Source organism: Haliotis rubra, unplaced genomic scaffold (genome assembly GCF_003918875.1).
Source record: "Haliotis rubra isolate DU_JTF1 unplaced genomic scaffold, ASM391887v1 Scf30, whole genome shotgun sequence".
Classification (NCBI taxonomy): Eukaryota; Metazoa; Mollusca; class Gastropoda; order Lepetellida; family Haliotidae; genus Haliotis; species Haliotis rubra.
This window is the reverse complement of record NW_025766969.1, coordinates 390,464-403,760: the sequence shown is the minus strand read 5'-3', so window position 1 is coordinate 403,760 and position 13,297 is coordinate 390,464. Positions and strand designations below refer to the sequence as shown.

Sequence of the window (13,297 nt, the reverse complement as noted above, 5' to 3'; positions counted from 1 at the left end):
GCTAAGTTTGCCCCCGCTAAAGCGCTGGCCTTGAAGACAAAACCGGCGACCCTATGGAAAACAAGTCACTGGAGGTTGCTTGTGCCAAGCAAGAATAAACCCCTTCTCACTACAGACAGGACCCACTCGTCTGATGTTATTAGTTTCCAATTGTCTAAGTATTGGACCAATCTGCCCCTACTGGAGATTGTGTCACGGACATACAAATTCCAAATCCAATATCATTTTGAGGGGCGTTTCCAATTAAGTAAGGAAGAGAACGCTGAACAATGAAACTTGAGTCAATATTTCTTGGAAGTTGATCTTGATCCACGAAAAGATCTACCTCCCCTACCTCTACCCCTAGATGAGGATGAGCCTTTAGTAACAGCCACATTTATAGAACACGCTCTTGAATCCGAAGCCCGATCAAAGGCAGATCTCTGAAAGTTCTGACTACGACTTGATGAAGATGGAGCAGAACGAGACGTAACACTGGAACCTCTTCTAGATCTAGTGTCAGCCCTTCCTCTATTTTGGAAATAAAGAGCCGGCCTTAAGCGTTGATTCAAGTTCCTCAAGCGTCAAGGCATCTCTAGCTTCCATTGACATTGACATTAGCCTGTTGACATTGTCCATTAAAGGTGTTATCAGATTCCAAGGGCTGGTGCAATAGAAAATCCCTTGAAACATCCGGTAAATTCCTCACTGAATCTAGCTGCTGTATCCGGCTCAATAGCTGTAAGTCGTCCCAATATATTCACTTGAAGTCGCCATCGCATTGGCTAAGGACTGATCGCCCAGAAAGCGAATGCGCTTAACGCCACCTCTTGAGCATTCATGGAAATCAAAGTGTCTTTCTTAACTCCTGTATAATCTTGAAAACGGTGGGAGCAAGGCACGAACTCCGCAGAAAACCAGTTTGAATAAGATAGGGTATCAATCGCCGAACGGGCTGCCGTATCCAATTCCTTACAATTCTTGAAGGTACAGAACGGTGCATATTCACGAGAGCCTCTAGCATCCTGTAACTGTTTGAAGTCCTTGTCTAAACTTGGTTGATTGGCTGGGATAACACGATCATGAATGGAATAAATGGGTTTATGAGAAACCCTAGGCAAAGAATTCAAGTTCTTAGCCTTAGAGAGGCCTAAGTTGTAATTCTCCAACACTTTCTTAAGTGATGATGAATTTGGTAATGACAGCCTGGGCATCCGTTCCAGGGGAAGGCAACCTGATAATCCGAGTTCCACGGGAATATCTATCTCCTGTTCATCTGACGGTGGTGGTAGAATATTAGGATAATGTCCGTGTAAAAGTTCCAGCTTTTCTTTAAATGACCAGCCCGGCTTAAAATCCTGTGCTGACATGTCCATAGGTTGTACCGTCAACAAGCCTTCTTTCATGGAAAACTCATGTGAAAAAGATCCGTCACATCAGACACAACGGAATTAAGGGCGGATTGTCCGTGTCAAAATAACCTTGCGGGTCCGTAGCCGTGTCCTCTGAACCGCTAGGCCCGTGCAAATCAGACTGCTGGGTTGATACACCATTATCCATAGCAGCCGACCTAGTGGCCTGGCTTGAGCCTGGGCGGGAATCACGTGCCGTCTGAGCCGAGTCAGATCCGTGAAACCCTAGCCGCCCGGTCTCCCCCGTGGGAGAAGGTAGCAGGCTGTATGCGACAGGGAGCAGCCACGGATGACTGGCTCCCGGGGACAAAGGATGCAGGGTGTGTGGCCTGAGCCACGGTCACCCCAGATCCGGAGCCGGCTAGGCCGACTCCATCCCCGTCGCTTGAAGCCCTAGGCTTCTCCCCCTGAGGGGACCGGCCTCCTACGTATGCCAGGGCGTGATAACCGGCTTTCCCAGTCATTGCACCCTTGGTTTCCGTAGGAAGGGACTTTGGCTCCCGGCTCTTGCCATCGACCACCAAGCCGTCAGCCGTCTTGCCGGGTAATAAGGGATCTTCCAAATGTTTTGACAGGCGATCAAATTTTTCGTCATTCCTCATCTTCAATCCCGTACAGATTTATCCATGACCGCCTGGATATCAGATTTAAATCCCGCCAAAAGTTCTGAGAACGCAGCTATATCCAACTGGGGAGAGGTTTTTGATTTAGATCTAGAACGAGACTTCGGTTCAGATTTTATAGATAAAGGCGGAGATCCCTGAATGTTTACGCTTCCTAACTATGGAACGAGATTTGTCCATCAACAACCAATCTTCTTCCAACATTTCCTGACACAATAAGCATCGATCCGATATGGAGCAAGGTAAGCCTTCATAACAGGAAGCACACAGAGAGTGGGGATCAACATCCGCCATGAATTTCTGAAATTGTAAACATTTGCTCAGCACCATATTTGTCAATCAAAAAGGGTGGGAAAACTTCAGATCCTCAATACTTTGGAAATATATATAATATAAATGCAAAACAGCAATGTGATTGAATATTAAATGGAATGCGATTTGTAACTGACCTATATATGAAGAATTGAAGACTTGATATGAAATGAAAATTTCACTCGATTCTCTGCACGCCACGCAGCGTGTGGACCATACAGAAAAATTATGAAGGGTTCTAGAAGAACAATACAGTGACATCAGGATCAAGGGAGATAACTCAGGGGTAGATTAGGTATACCACTAGGAATAACTATGACTTAGTGTTAAAATTTCTTTTGATTTTCTGTATGTATTCTGTGAATCAACAGGAATAAGGCTACCATAATCCAGAGGGAATGCTTACGTTATAATTGAGATTGGCTTTGTTTACATTTCAAACAAGTGGTCCTTTCCCAGTCACGATATCTTATATATTTCGTTAGATTTCACTGAAACACTTCATATTGGTGACAGAGTCCATTTGTCAGTTTATTTTGAACTGTATGAGGAATTCAGGGATTCATGTAAGGAAGATGGTGTTGAATTATACAACTGATTTTATGGGGAAACATAACCAACACACGTGACGTGATTTTATAAACACACTGCAATATGGCTGAAAATCCACTTTGACGGTAATTTTCCAAAACATTCTCAGCGATTCTCGGTTCATCGACAATGTTTCAGAATGATCAAACAACAACAACAAAACTACCACTGATCACAATCATACGTTTTTCTTCTTTTAAATTCAATTCTCCCAGTAAAATTTGACATTTGAATTAAGACATACTATAAATTACGCAAAACGGAGTGAATGGTGATTTAATAATGTATCAAAACTGGCGAGATTTACGATGCATGTAATTTTCAGTATATTTGATCTACAATGAGCGGATGATATCATAGAAAAAACGAATTATAAACGGAATTCAAACCTGCAAATTGGATTTTGAATATGGTTTTGACATCAAAGTGAAGGTGGAAGAGGAGGGACATATATCATAACGATTTATGTAGGAATTAAGTAGCAAACGTAGAATGCCGGCACATTCACCGATGGCAAGCTAGATGTAGTGCATAGGCGTTTTAGTTTTTGTGAAAAAAAGATACTGTTAGAAAGACAACCGACAATTTGGTTAGGTAGTAACATTTTTTGCACAATGTATATGTTTTTTCAAACTGCAACGTCATCACAGTGTGGAACTGACCATATAGCCAGCATACGTCTAGGCAACAGCTGGATGAAAATAGTAGCCTGCGTATCGAGACACAAGAACCACACCTATACCTGCACCACGTGAAATGGGTCTAATAAGTTCTAGCAACGTCATTCGTTTATCAGTCTGGCACCAATGACGTCATTTCCAAGGGACGTAAGCCATGGTGTGTTTATTATGGACATATAACTCTCGGTTAATTTGGAATATTTGAATCGATATAATGCAAAAAATATATTAGTTACTTCTGATACATGTACTGTTTGGGCTATAAAACTACTTGCCAAAAGCTTTTTATGACGAAAAAGTGCAAGACAAAAACGTTAATTTTCGTGTAAAGTTGCCCTTTAAGTCAAAGAGAAGTAAACACTCTTTTATACCAGTTAGTATAGCCTTTTTCAACAAATCTTAACGTTTCTCTCTCAGTATATTTATTTTTAGATGTTTGCCATATAAATAATGTATTTTTCTTTTGTCTTAACTACACATTTAATGTCATTGTTGTTTGCTCATGTCTACAATGCTGTGTTTGTATGTTCTAACTCTGATGGACACTAAATTCCCTTTCCGGCTAAAAAGTATTCTCTTATCTTATATTTTGTTGTACAATATTCCATGAAGTAACATAACAGATTCTCATCCAAATTTCAAAAAAAGAAACCAGTTGGGTAAAGTATGTATGTTCCTTACACTGTTCTTTCATTACCGTTTACAATGATTTCAGGTAACTCGTGTGTGAAGTGATTGCACCAACTCACTGTCATTCACAGCAACAACAATCAGTTTACTGGCCCTTTGAAACCAAAGTTAGCTTCATACATTGAAAGTCATATTTGTTGTAGTTTGACTATGATATGTCACTTTATTCTTTCCCCAAATGAATGTGGGAAGCCTCTAATGGTGATCCACCAAATTGTTCTAAATCCACAGGTTTAGCTTGAATGAAAGTCCACAGATTTATGTTCATTCTTCCTGGTGCTCCTCTAAGCGTTATCTGCAGGAGTTATCTCATCTTTCAGAAGTGCAGGGAAGTCCTCATTTTTTCTAGGGCACCTGAAATAATGTACTCTGGGATTGCTGGGGTTTGGAGGGGTGGGCCATCACAAAGACAAGCGTTAGAGGTAGTGTTCTAAGACTTATTATCACTGTTGATAATGTTCAAAATTCTTATGACTACGTCCCCTAACACTTGACTGTCTAAACTCACATAGGTTTGGTGGGTCCGATGTACCCCCAATACATGTTAGGAAGACAACCTTAAACAAACAGTGATTGTATGTTAACTGATAAGACAATTTAGTTTGGCTGTTGTGCCAACACTTGAGAATCCATGCTGCTGTATTTTTTGTAATTGTTGACGATGATGTCATTTCCAGTCAATAGTATTTCTGATGATGTCATTATGATGTCACTTCCTGTTTAAATCTTGTCCACTCACTTGTGACAACGGAGTTGCATCTCTGACTTGATCTAACCCGTTTGTTATTTAGCCGTAGTCCAATTGTGGCAATAAACTCATGTTTTGCAGCAAGAAGTATTTCAAAGTTCACAACAACCAACCTGAGGTCTGAGTTGAAATGGTAACTCACCTTCAGTTGTGATGGTTGTCCATGCAGTTGTCCCATCAGAGGGTGTTCATCCATGATTAACATTGAAATCATAAGGAAAACAATTACTTCCCCAACTGATAACTGAGTTCCTCATTCCCCTTTTTCTCCCCCAGAAAGAGGCTAGGCGGAAAGGATAGACTGAAGTGATGACCAAGGACCCCAAGTCAGGTAGTCCTTGTACTTCCTGAGCAACATCTCCAAAAATATATTGATGTAAATGTGTCAGAAGATGTCCACTGGCAGGCTGACATGATCTATTCCAGTGAATGGTCTTTGAAGGACAGAGTAATGGCTCGTATCGGTGTGGACGTAGAGATCTATAAGATGGAGGCTGATCTCCTCTGCCATCACAAGTTTATATTAGGTTTCTTGATCCACGCCGTGAAAATGCTCTTGGTAATAACATTGTCTGATTGTTTCTTGGCAAGATAACCAAAGAGGCACCCACAGCGAAAAAGAGTCTGTCTTATGCAAATACTAGAGGCCATAGCTAAGGCCATGAAGGAAGGTAGTCTTCCATGTCAGGTGTGATAAAGGTGCTTTCCAGATAAGATTCAAAAGGATGATGTAGTATTCTAAGAAGCATTTCGCTAAAAGATGAAAGGCGCCGTCAGCACCTTATCAGGCGATAAAGCAGACTTTTTGCATTACGTCAAACTGTATTGACGTCACTATGCCACTCATCTGCCGCCTCGTTATCAAACGTACCTTTGGTAAACAAAACCAAGATGCATGTCAGTTGTCATTACCTTGTACAGTCTCCTACAGTATAACTATCCCATACCATGTTTCCTGGTAATATGCGTCTTAACAGGTGTGTGTGCGTGTGTGCATACGTGCGTGCATGAGTGCGTGTCTCTGTGTGTTTGTTTCTTTGTTTTTCAAGACCCATGAATTGGATAGCATGCCAGCTTGCCCTGAAAGAAGATAGTTTATTTAGGTCACCGACACCGTCAATTATCCGTTGGTTTTCTGCCTTAGATTAATCGTTGGTAAGTATTAGATTTGGCATCTTCGAGAAAAAATACAGTTCGCTCTAGCCCCATCTATAATGTACTATGTTCCTTGTACTTTAACTATAATAGTTCAGGGCAAAAGTTTACTTACACTATAGATGGGGATAGAGCAAACTGTAGTTCTTAAATCCTAATCAGATGACTGATAAATCCCATTTCGTAGATATGTGTTATCTCAGAATATCCTCGATCTCAAACAATTGGAGCATGTTTTAAAGAACCGGGTCCTCCTCAATATGAATCCTTCGTTTGGCGAAGAGACACACTAATGCTAATAGAAGCTGACATTTCTCTCGGGACGGGCCTTTGGCATTGAAACTGGGACCACCCACCCACCTGCAGCCCACTTTGCCAATATATATTTTCTTGAAGTACAAGTTTAGAAGCATAGATCTATAAAATGTCCACGAATTGTCGTACATTGCTGAAAGAACACAAAAATGTCTTTGAACCATTGCAACGAATGGAACACAGTTTTAAGAGGTGACCCGAAACTGTTTTCATACCCTTTTTTAACCACTCAGCACCAGGTGATACTTGTCATGTGATATAATATTGACATACATAGCTAAGTAAATGATGCCGACAGGCCAATGTTTAAAAATTCAGTGCTGTGAACAAACTTATAGGGTATAATGGTAATAAGTTTCCACACTTTAACATGGGATGCAATACATATTCTAAGAATTGGCTGCTTTCAGCACGTGTATAAAAACTACCCACTTTGGGACATGGAAATGACTGATATTGATATATATAATATGACAAGGATCAGCACCTCACAAGGCTTTCTCCTTGACTCCAACAACTTGATATACATGTTAGACCCACCCCATCCCCCTCCCTTTATATACTGGCTTCATCACCTGTGCTATTTGTTGTTCTTAGTCCCCAACTGGCTTCCTCCAATCATATACCACTTGTTACATGTGGTGGTTAATGTCAGTCTGTTGTTTGTCATAACATGCTATGCATATATATACTTCTCATCACTTGATTGTAGTCACTTTACTTGATAATGGTGTTAGACTCTACATCCAAACGTCACTCTATGCAATAAATAATAAGTTGTCATCCATAAAGTTGTATGCTTCATTTCTGAGCAAGGTCTAAAAGAACGGCAAATTATCAAAACTCATTTACATAATTTCTGAAAAGTTTCCAATGTATATATTATTCTTTTTATATGTTTGATGTCAAATATAACCGTGCTGTGTTACAGTTCACGGAACTGGGGTTTTCATCCTTCCCTGATGTGTCTTGATGTATCTTCATTCCAGTACTCACAAGGCCATGGGCCTATAGTACAATGAAGTTTTACAATCTTTCCCATGAATTTATTGATGAATCAGGGAGATTTACTGGTTTTGTGTAAATGTGTAGCAGTTCTGAAGTTTTAGTGGTACAAAAAATAATACTGCCATTTTACCTTTCCTTCAAAACTTTTGTAACTTTATGACAATTTTGTTTTTATATAACAAACCTAAACTAGTTAGATAATTCTTCTTATCATTTGTAATCTTAATTATTAAGAAGGTTATTGCTCATTTACTGATCCAGTTCCCATTTTCAATCAAACATCATCATGTTTACGTGCTCAGAAAACATTTTTAGTACCTCTTTCAGTTTCTGTAATTCAGTTTGCAGATCTTGATAGCGGGCTGGTAGATCCCCCACACTTCCTTTCCGCCCTTGAAATGTTTCCTGTTCTATCTTGTATCTGCGCAAGTCTTCCAGTTCTTTTCCAAGTTCATCCAGGAGCTGGTATAAAGAGATACACAAATTCATCTTTATCAAGCTTTTGATCAATCTCACAGTAACCCATAAGGACAAAATAAATACTGGTCATGTAGTCAACAGTCTCAAACAGCTCACATGGATATGTAGACCATCAACTGTCAACAAACACATCAAACGATTAAAAGTGGCAGTCAGCCTGGGCCCACTTGCACAGAGCAATCTTAGTTACAATCAATCTTAGGGCCTTACAATCAACTTTACAATCACCATACAATTGCCCTCATCCACTTGTACAACGCCTATCTTAGCGCGATTGTAAGACCGCATGGATTTAAAATAGCGATCTTAGCTAAGATCGCACTCTTCAACAGTGGAGGTGCGAATTTCTTAAACTCGACTCCTGTCTAGTTGTCTGCAAGTGCGCATAGCATACTGCGCAAATAGAGAGTGATACTGGTCCCTGCACACAATACATACCTCCCTCAATCGCACTTTGCAGAATTTTCATGAAAAACATTCCAAGAAATCTTCGAGGAAACGATCACGTGGACGATAGCATATATTTTTCTACATTTTAACTGTCTTGATTTATGAACTGAGAATGTGATATTTCAACCACGGAAATACCTACCCATGTTTTATGAAAATATTGAACTGCGAAAAAATACATTCATAAATTTGGGTCTAGATTTAGTGACTTAATAATTATGAAAATTATAATAATATATCAAATATCGACAATATTTACTTATGATATAACACCTAAATGCATGATTTACCACTGGTTGTCAATGAGACATTGTTTAATGCACAGCTGGGTTTTTTTCCTTTTTTTTTGTGTGTGTGTAAAATCCTAAATATAGGAAGTATATAATATATATATAGAAGTATTGGTTTTCTCACAATATAACAAGAAAATGTAATATGGCTACAGAAGTGTTGTAAAGGATTCATGACAGGGAAATACGAATATCAAATAATATATCGAGAGAGCAGTTGTTAAATACTTATTCACAGTATATTAATGATATGACCCTATTGCGTTGATAGATATTTTTCTAAAAGTGAAATTAAAATTGAATCTTGATTTTGCACGTTAACTTGTATCTAATTTTTGATTACTTTAATGATTAACTAAGACAAAATCACTCCATCACCGAAAAGAAAATATCTTGAGCTCTGCGATTGGGCATGACAGACACTACGGCAACGGCATAGGCCAGGGGAAACCACTCCCATCTTGCCCATAAACTAAAATTATCTGCTCTTGAGTTAATGAAAAGGTCACGGCCATGGTTTATTCGCATGCGGACACCATTTGCTAGTATCCTTCCTTGCTTATCAAAAAGGTATGTTGTTTCACACTTATTCCAACATTGAATCGGGTGGGAATAGTACTTTGTGATATCGACTCGATAGTTCTGTGGTTCACTACAGCAAATAACAATGTATCCGACGTTAAATCGGTTGTGCATTTTCCGTGTTGAACTGTCGAGGCGATTCATACAGTACAGTTTTATGCAATATAAAAGCAATCTCCAAACGTAAAGCTGATTATTTGCGTGAAACTTGAACACCATTATGTCACAGACTACAATGATCTTAGCTCCTTACAATTGGTCCGGACCAATTGTAAGTTTCAATTGTAACTTACAACGATCTTAGCCTACAATCGCTTTGTGCAAGTCGATGGCGATTGTAGCCGAAGCCTAAGATTGCGATCTTATGGATTTACAATAATTGTAGCACTAAGATCGTTCTGTGCAAGTGGGCCCTGGTTATTATATTTCTTGTATAAAGCCTGTTGACAAACCAAACCAAATAAATCCAAACGATCTGAACAAAATTTGATATCATCAAATTGGAGACACATACATGAGAAAGTATACTACCCCAGTCTAACAGTTTCTGTGAAGTAGATGAATTGGACATATTTAACCCTGGGATGCTAAGTTTATTTTCTGATGGACATTTTCATAATATCTGAATATTGTGCAAGAATTGCGTTAGCATGGCACTGGATCCACCTAGGACTATAAAATCACACAGATACGTGGAACATTAAATTTCCTATCTAATGGTGTAAATTCAATTGTGAAATGTTGTATGCAATATTGTTGTGCGTTTCAAAAAAATTCTCCACAAGTTTTCATACAATGAAAACTTACAGTTTGTTCTTCAATTCCTCTACCCTATTTGTAGCACTATTATTAATAGAGTACCAGCCTTATCTTCAAATGTAATGAAATGACTGATATAACGACACCTCTTTAATTGATGCCCTGGTTTGTTTCGTGCATTTGGTAATGTCAGAGAAAGACAACATTAATTGGTTGATTAGTATATATCTCACCTAGTTTTCATTAAAGGTATACAAAATCTTGGTTTTCAGTCAGAATTTGATGCTCTTTCAACAGAGCATGAAATTACTGGTTTTAACATTTGAATAATGTCCTGAACAGATAAACAGATTGTATGAATGTGTACTTTCATGTGGACAATATGCACAACTCCTGGACATCAGTTTACATCTACATCATGAAGGTTATTTTAAAACACTGGAATATATTGTCAGGATTAGACTTTTCATTGTTCATTATTAAGTGGCTATTGCTTTTCATAAGTATACGATGAAAGATGAATGATACATTTGTATAATAGGGATATACATGTCCCTAGTGCATCCTGGGGATTAAGAAAATATACAAAAAGATCCAAAATATGAAGGACTACAAAAAATCCCAGCATCTGTAGGTCCCACTACTGATTAAACCAATGCCACCTGTAATTACATTTTGCAAGATGGCCTAGCCATGGCCATAAATTACATAATCAGAGTATTATGTCTATCTTACATACTTAGCCTGCATTACATATTGCATGTTGCTCTTACTGATGTAACTGGAAATGAATGATGATTTAGTCGTGTCTTCATGGCCAGCATAACCTCCATGACTACATCCATCATCAGGAGACCCCGCCCCACATTGTCATTACTGTCTTCACATACTTTCCTCAGGACTGACACTACAGTAAGGAGGTAGAAATCTGTCATGAGAAGTCCAGTGCTCTGATGTCGGGCTTGCCTGATGTGGTTAGTCTTTTGTACAGTGGATGCCTGCAATAGCAGTGCATGTGAACAGCCATACATAGCTCTCAGTTGTCCACCCAAGTAAATTGCTGAATAACCAAGTCTTGGAAGCGCTCTGAATGTCTGAAAGGAGGTCCATTTGTCATCAGATAGTCCCAGGTGGATGGTCTATGGACACGGGCTTTGGCCAGGGCAGCTCTCCTTGAGTAACCCTTGACTGTTAGTGCTTTCTGCTAACCAAAGTGTGAATTTTGAAGTGAAGGCGTGGACTGGAAGGGTTCTGCAGTAGACTGAACTACACTGGAAGCCATAGATCAGGTTGGCTGTCAATGTGTAAGAGGTCTGGTTCTTTCAAGCAAATGTAGCGCCAAAGGAATCTGAAACTCGTTGTTAGTTAAGTGATCTTTTGGGTTAGACTGGAAAGGAGCAAAAAAAACAAACCAAGGACCCAGGCATGAGAAAAACAGATTTTGCTCAAACCTCAGCATGACTGGAGGGCGCTGAAAGTGCCTGTCATCACAGAGTAGAAAGCATGTTCTGTCTCTCCACTTGCTCAGCCACTGGATCTATGGTCTTGTTGCAGGGCGTTGATTAATTGAATAAACTGTGGATCACCTGTGGCAGCAGCCAGATGGATCTGCCTCCTTAGAGGAGTCAAGGAAGACATCATGTGAAGAACATGGTCCCTTAGGTTTCCCGAATCAGGTGTTGAGACAATGCAGACTGTAGGGTGTTCACATGAACATGCATCAATAATTGCAAAGGACAACACTAGTGTCAGTGGGAGGTGTCCTAAATTAAATATCTAGTTGGAGATGCTATGAGAACATGCCTGACCGAGGAGCAGCTGCAGACATTTGTACTGTGATGTGATGTGATGTCACAGTGCAGGCAAAAGCATGTTTTGTTGCCAAATAAGTTAAGTTACTCAAACATATGATGGAAAACCGCAACAAATGCAAAAACATTCATATTAAACATAGATCATGCTGGCAAGAAAATATTTACCCCACTTGCCAAATAGGGAAAAAATGGTGACAACACAAAGCGCCATGAGCCTCTGTAGAAGCATTGAAATTACAACCATGTGTATAGTTTGGCATGAAATGCATGTGGACCCGGATTTTTGTAAATATCTCTTCATCCAATGACCCAATCGATCTCAAACTGTGCAAGTGGATGTTTTGTCAGACAACCTAATCACATTGTAAATCACCGATTTTATGTATTTGTATTAAAGAATCTGTCTATGTAACTGTCAACAAAATAAACAGCAGGATGCTGAAGGCTTGCAGAGGGAGGGAGCCAATGACCTGTAACAGCGGCAGTGTTGGGTCATAAAGGTCAACGTTCGTCAATGTAGGTCAGCTATGCTGATGACCCTGATGTCAAAAGAATCTAACTTTGGATGCCTACCTTTTTGTACAAGATTTTGTTTATTGGTTGTTGGTTTATTTTTCACAATTGTTAGCACGATGTTCTGTTTCATGCCAAGAGCAATAGTTGTACGTTGCATGTAATCCGACACCTTATAAATCGGTTTGCTGCGTTTGCTCTCTTTTTTAAAAAAATTAAACACATTGCTAATTAAACGTTTAGCATCATCTGAATAAGCTTTCATGATGACAGCTAGAAGTAGTCAATGTGAATGATCCAAACGGTCTATCACTGTGCAGTGCACAGGTAACTATCATGAACTGCACGTGCATTTACCTTTATGACCCTACACTGCCGCTGTTACAGGTCATTGGCTGCCTCCCTCTGCAAGCCTTCTGCATTCTGCTGTTTATTTTGTTGACAGTTACATAGACAGAGTCTTTAATACAAATGCATACAATCGGTGATTTACAATGTGATTAGGTTGTCTGACAAAACATCCACTTGCACAGTTTGAGATCGATTGGGTCATTGGATGAAGAGATATTTACAAAAAACCGGGTCCACATGCATTTCATGCCAAACTATAGAATATGCTGAATACTAAAGTCTGGAGATTAAAAGGATGGACAACACGAAACAAAGTCAAAACTGTTTGAAAATCAGTCTTTGAAACTTAGGTAAGTGATTGTCTCTCACATCCTTCTGAGGTAGTGAAGAAGAGAATATTGATATAGAGGTGGCGTGTCTTCCAACACTGAATATCATGGAGGTCATGTTGAGCATGAGTACTAAGGACGCTAAGATATAAATCATCATTCATTTCCAGTTCAGACTTCATTAGAAAGAGCAATGTGCAATATTTAATGCAGGAT

At 39.4% G+C, this 13,297-nt stretch overlaps 1 protein-coding gene across 5 annotated transcripts in view; it reads right to left on the bottom strand.

Annotated features, from left to right (window-relative positions):
• LOC124282562 (rab11 family-interacting protein 4-like) overlaps positions 1–13,297 on the bottom strand; it is a 140,829-nt gene that overhangs the window by 35,317 nt on the left and 92,215 nt on the right. For all 5 annotated transcript variants that reach the window (XM_046718567.1, XM_046718568.1, XM_046718571.1 and 2 more), the window contains one exon: positions 7,832–7,975. In XM_046718567.1, coding sequence (XP_046574523.1) covers positions 7,832–7,975 — 144 coding nt within the window. The remainder of the gene's footprint in view (positions 1–7,831; positions 7,976–13,297) is intronic.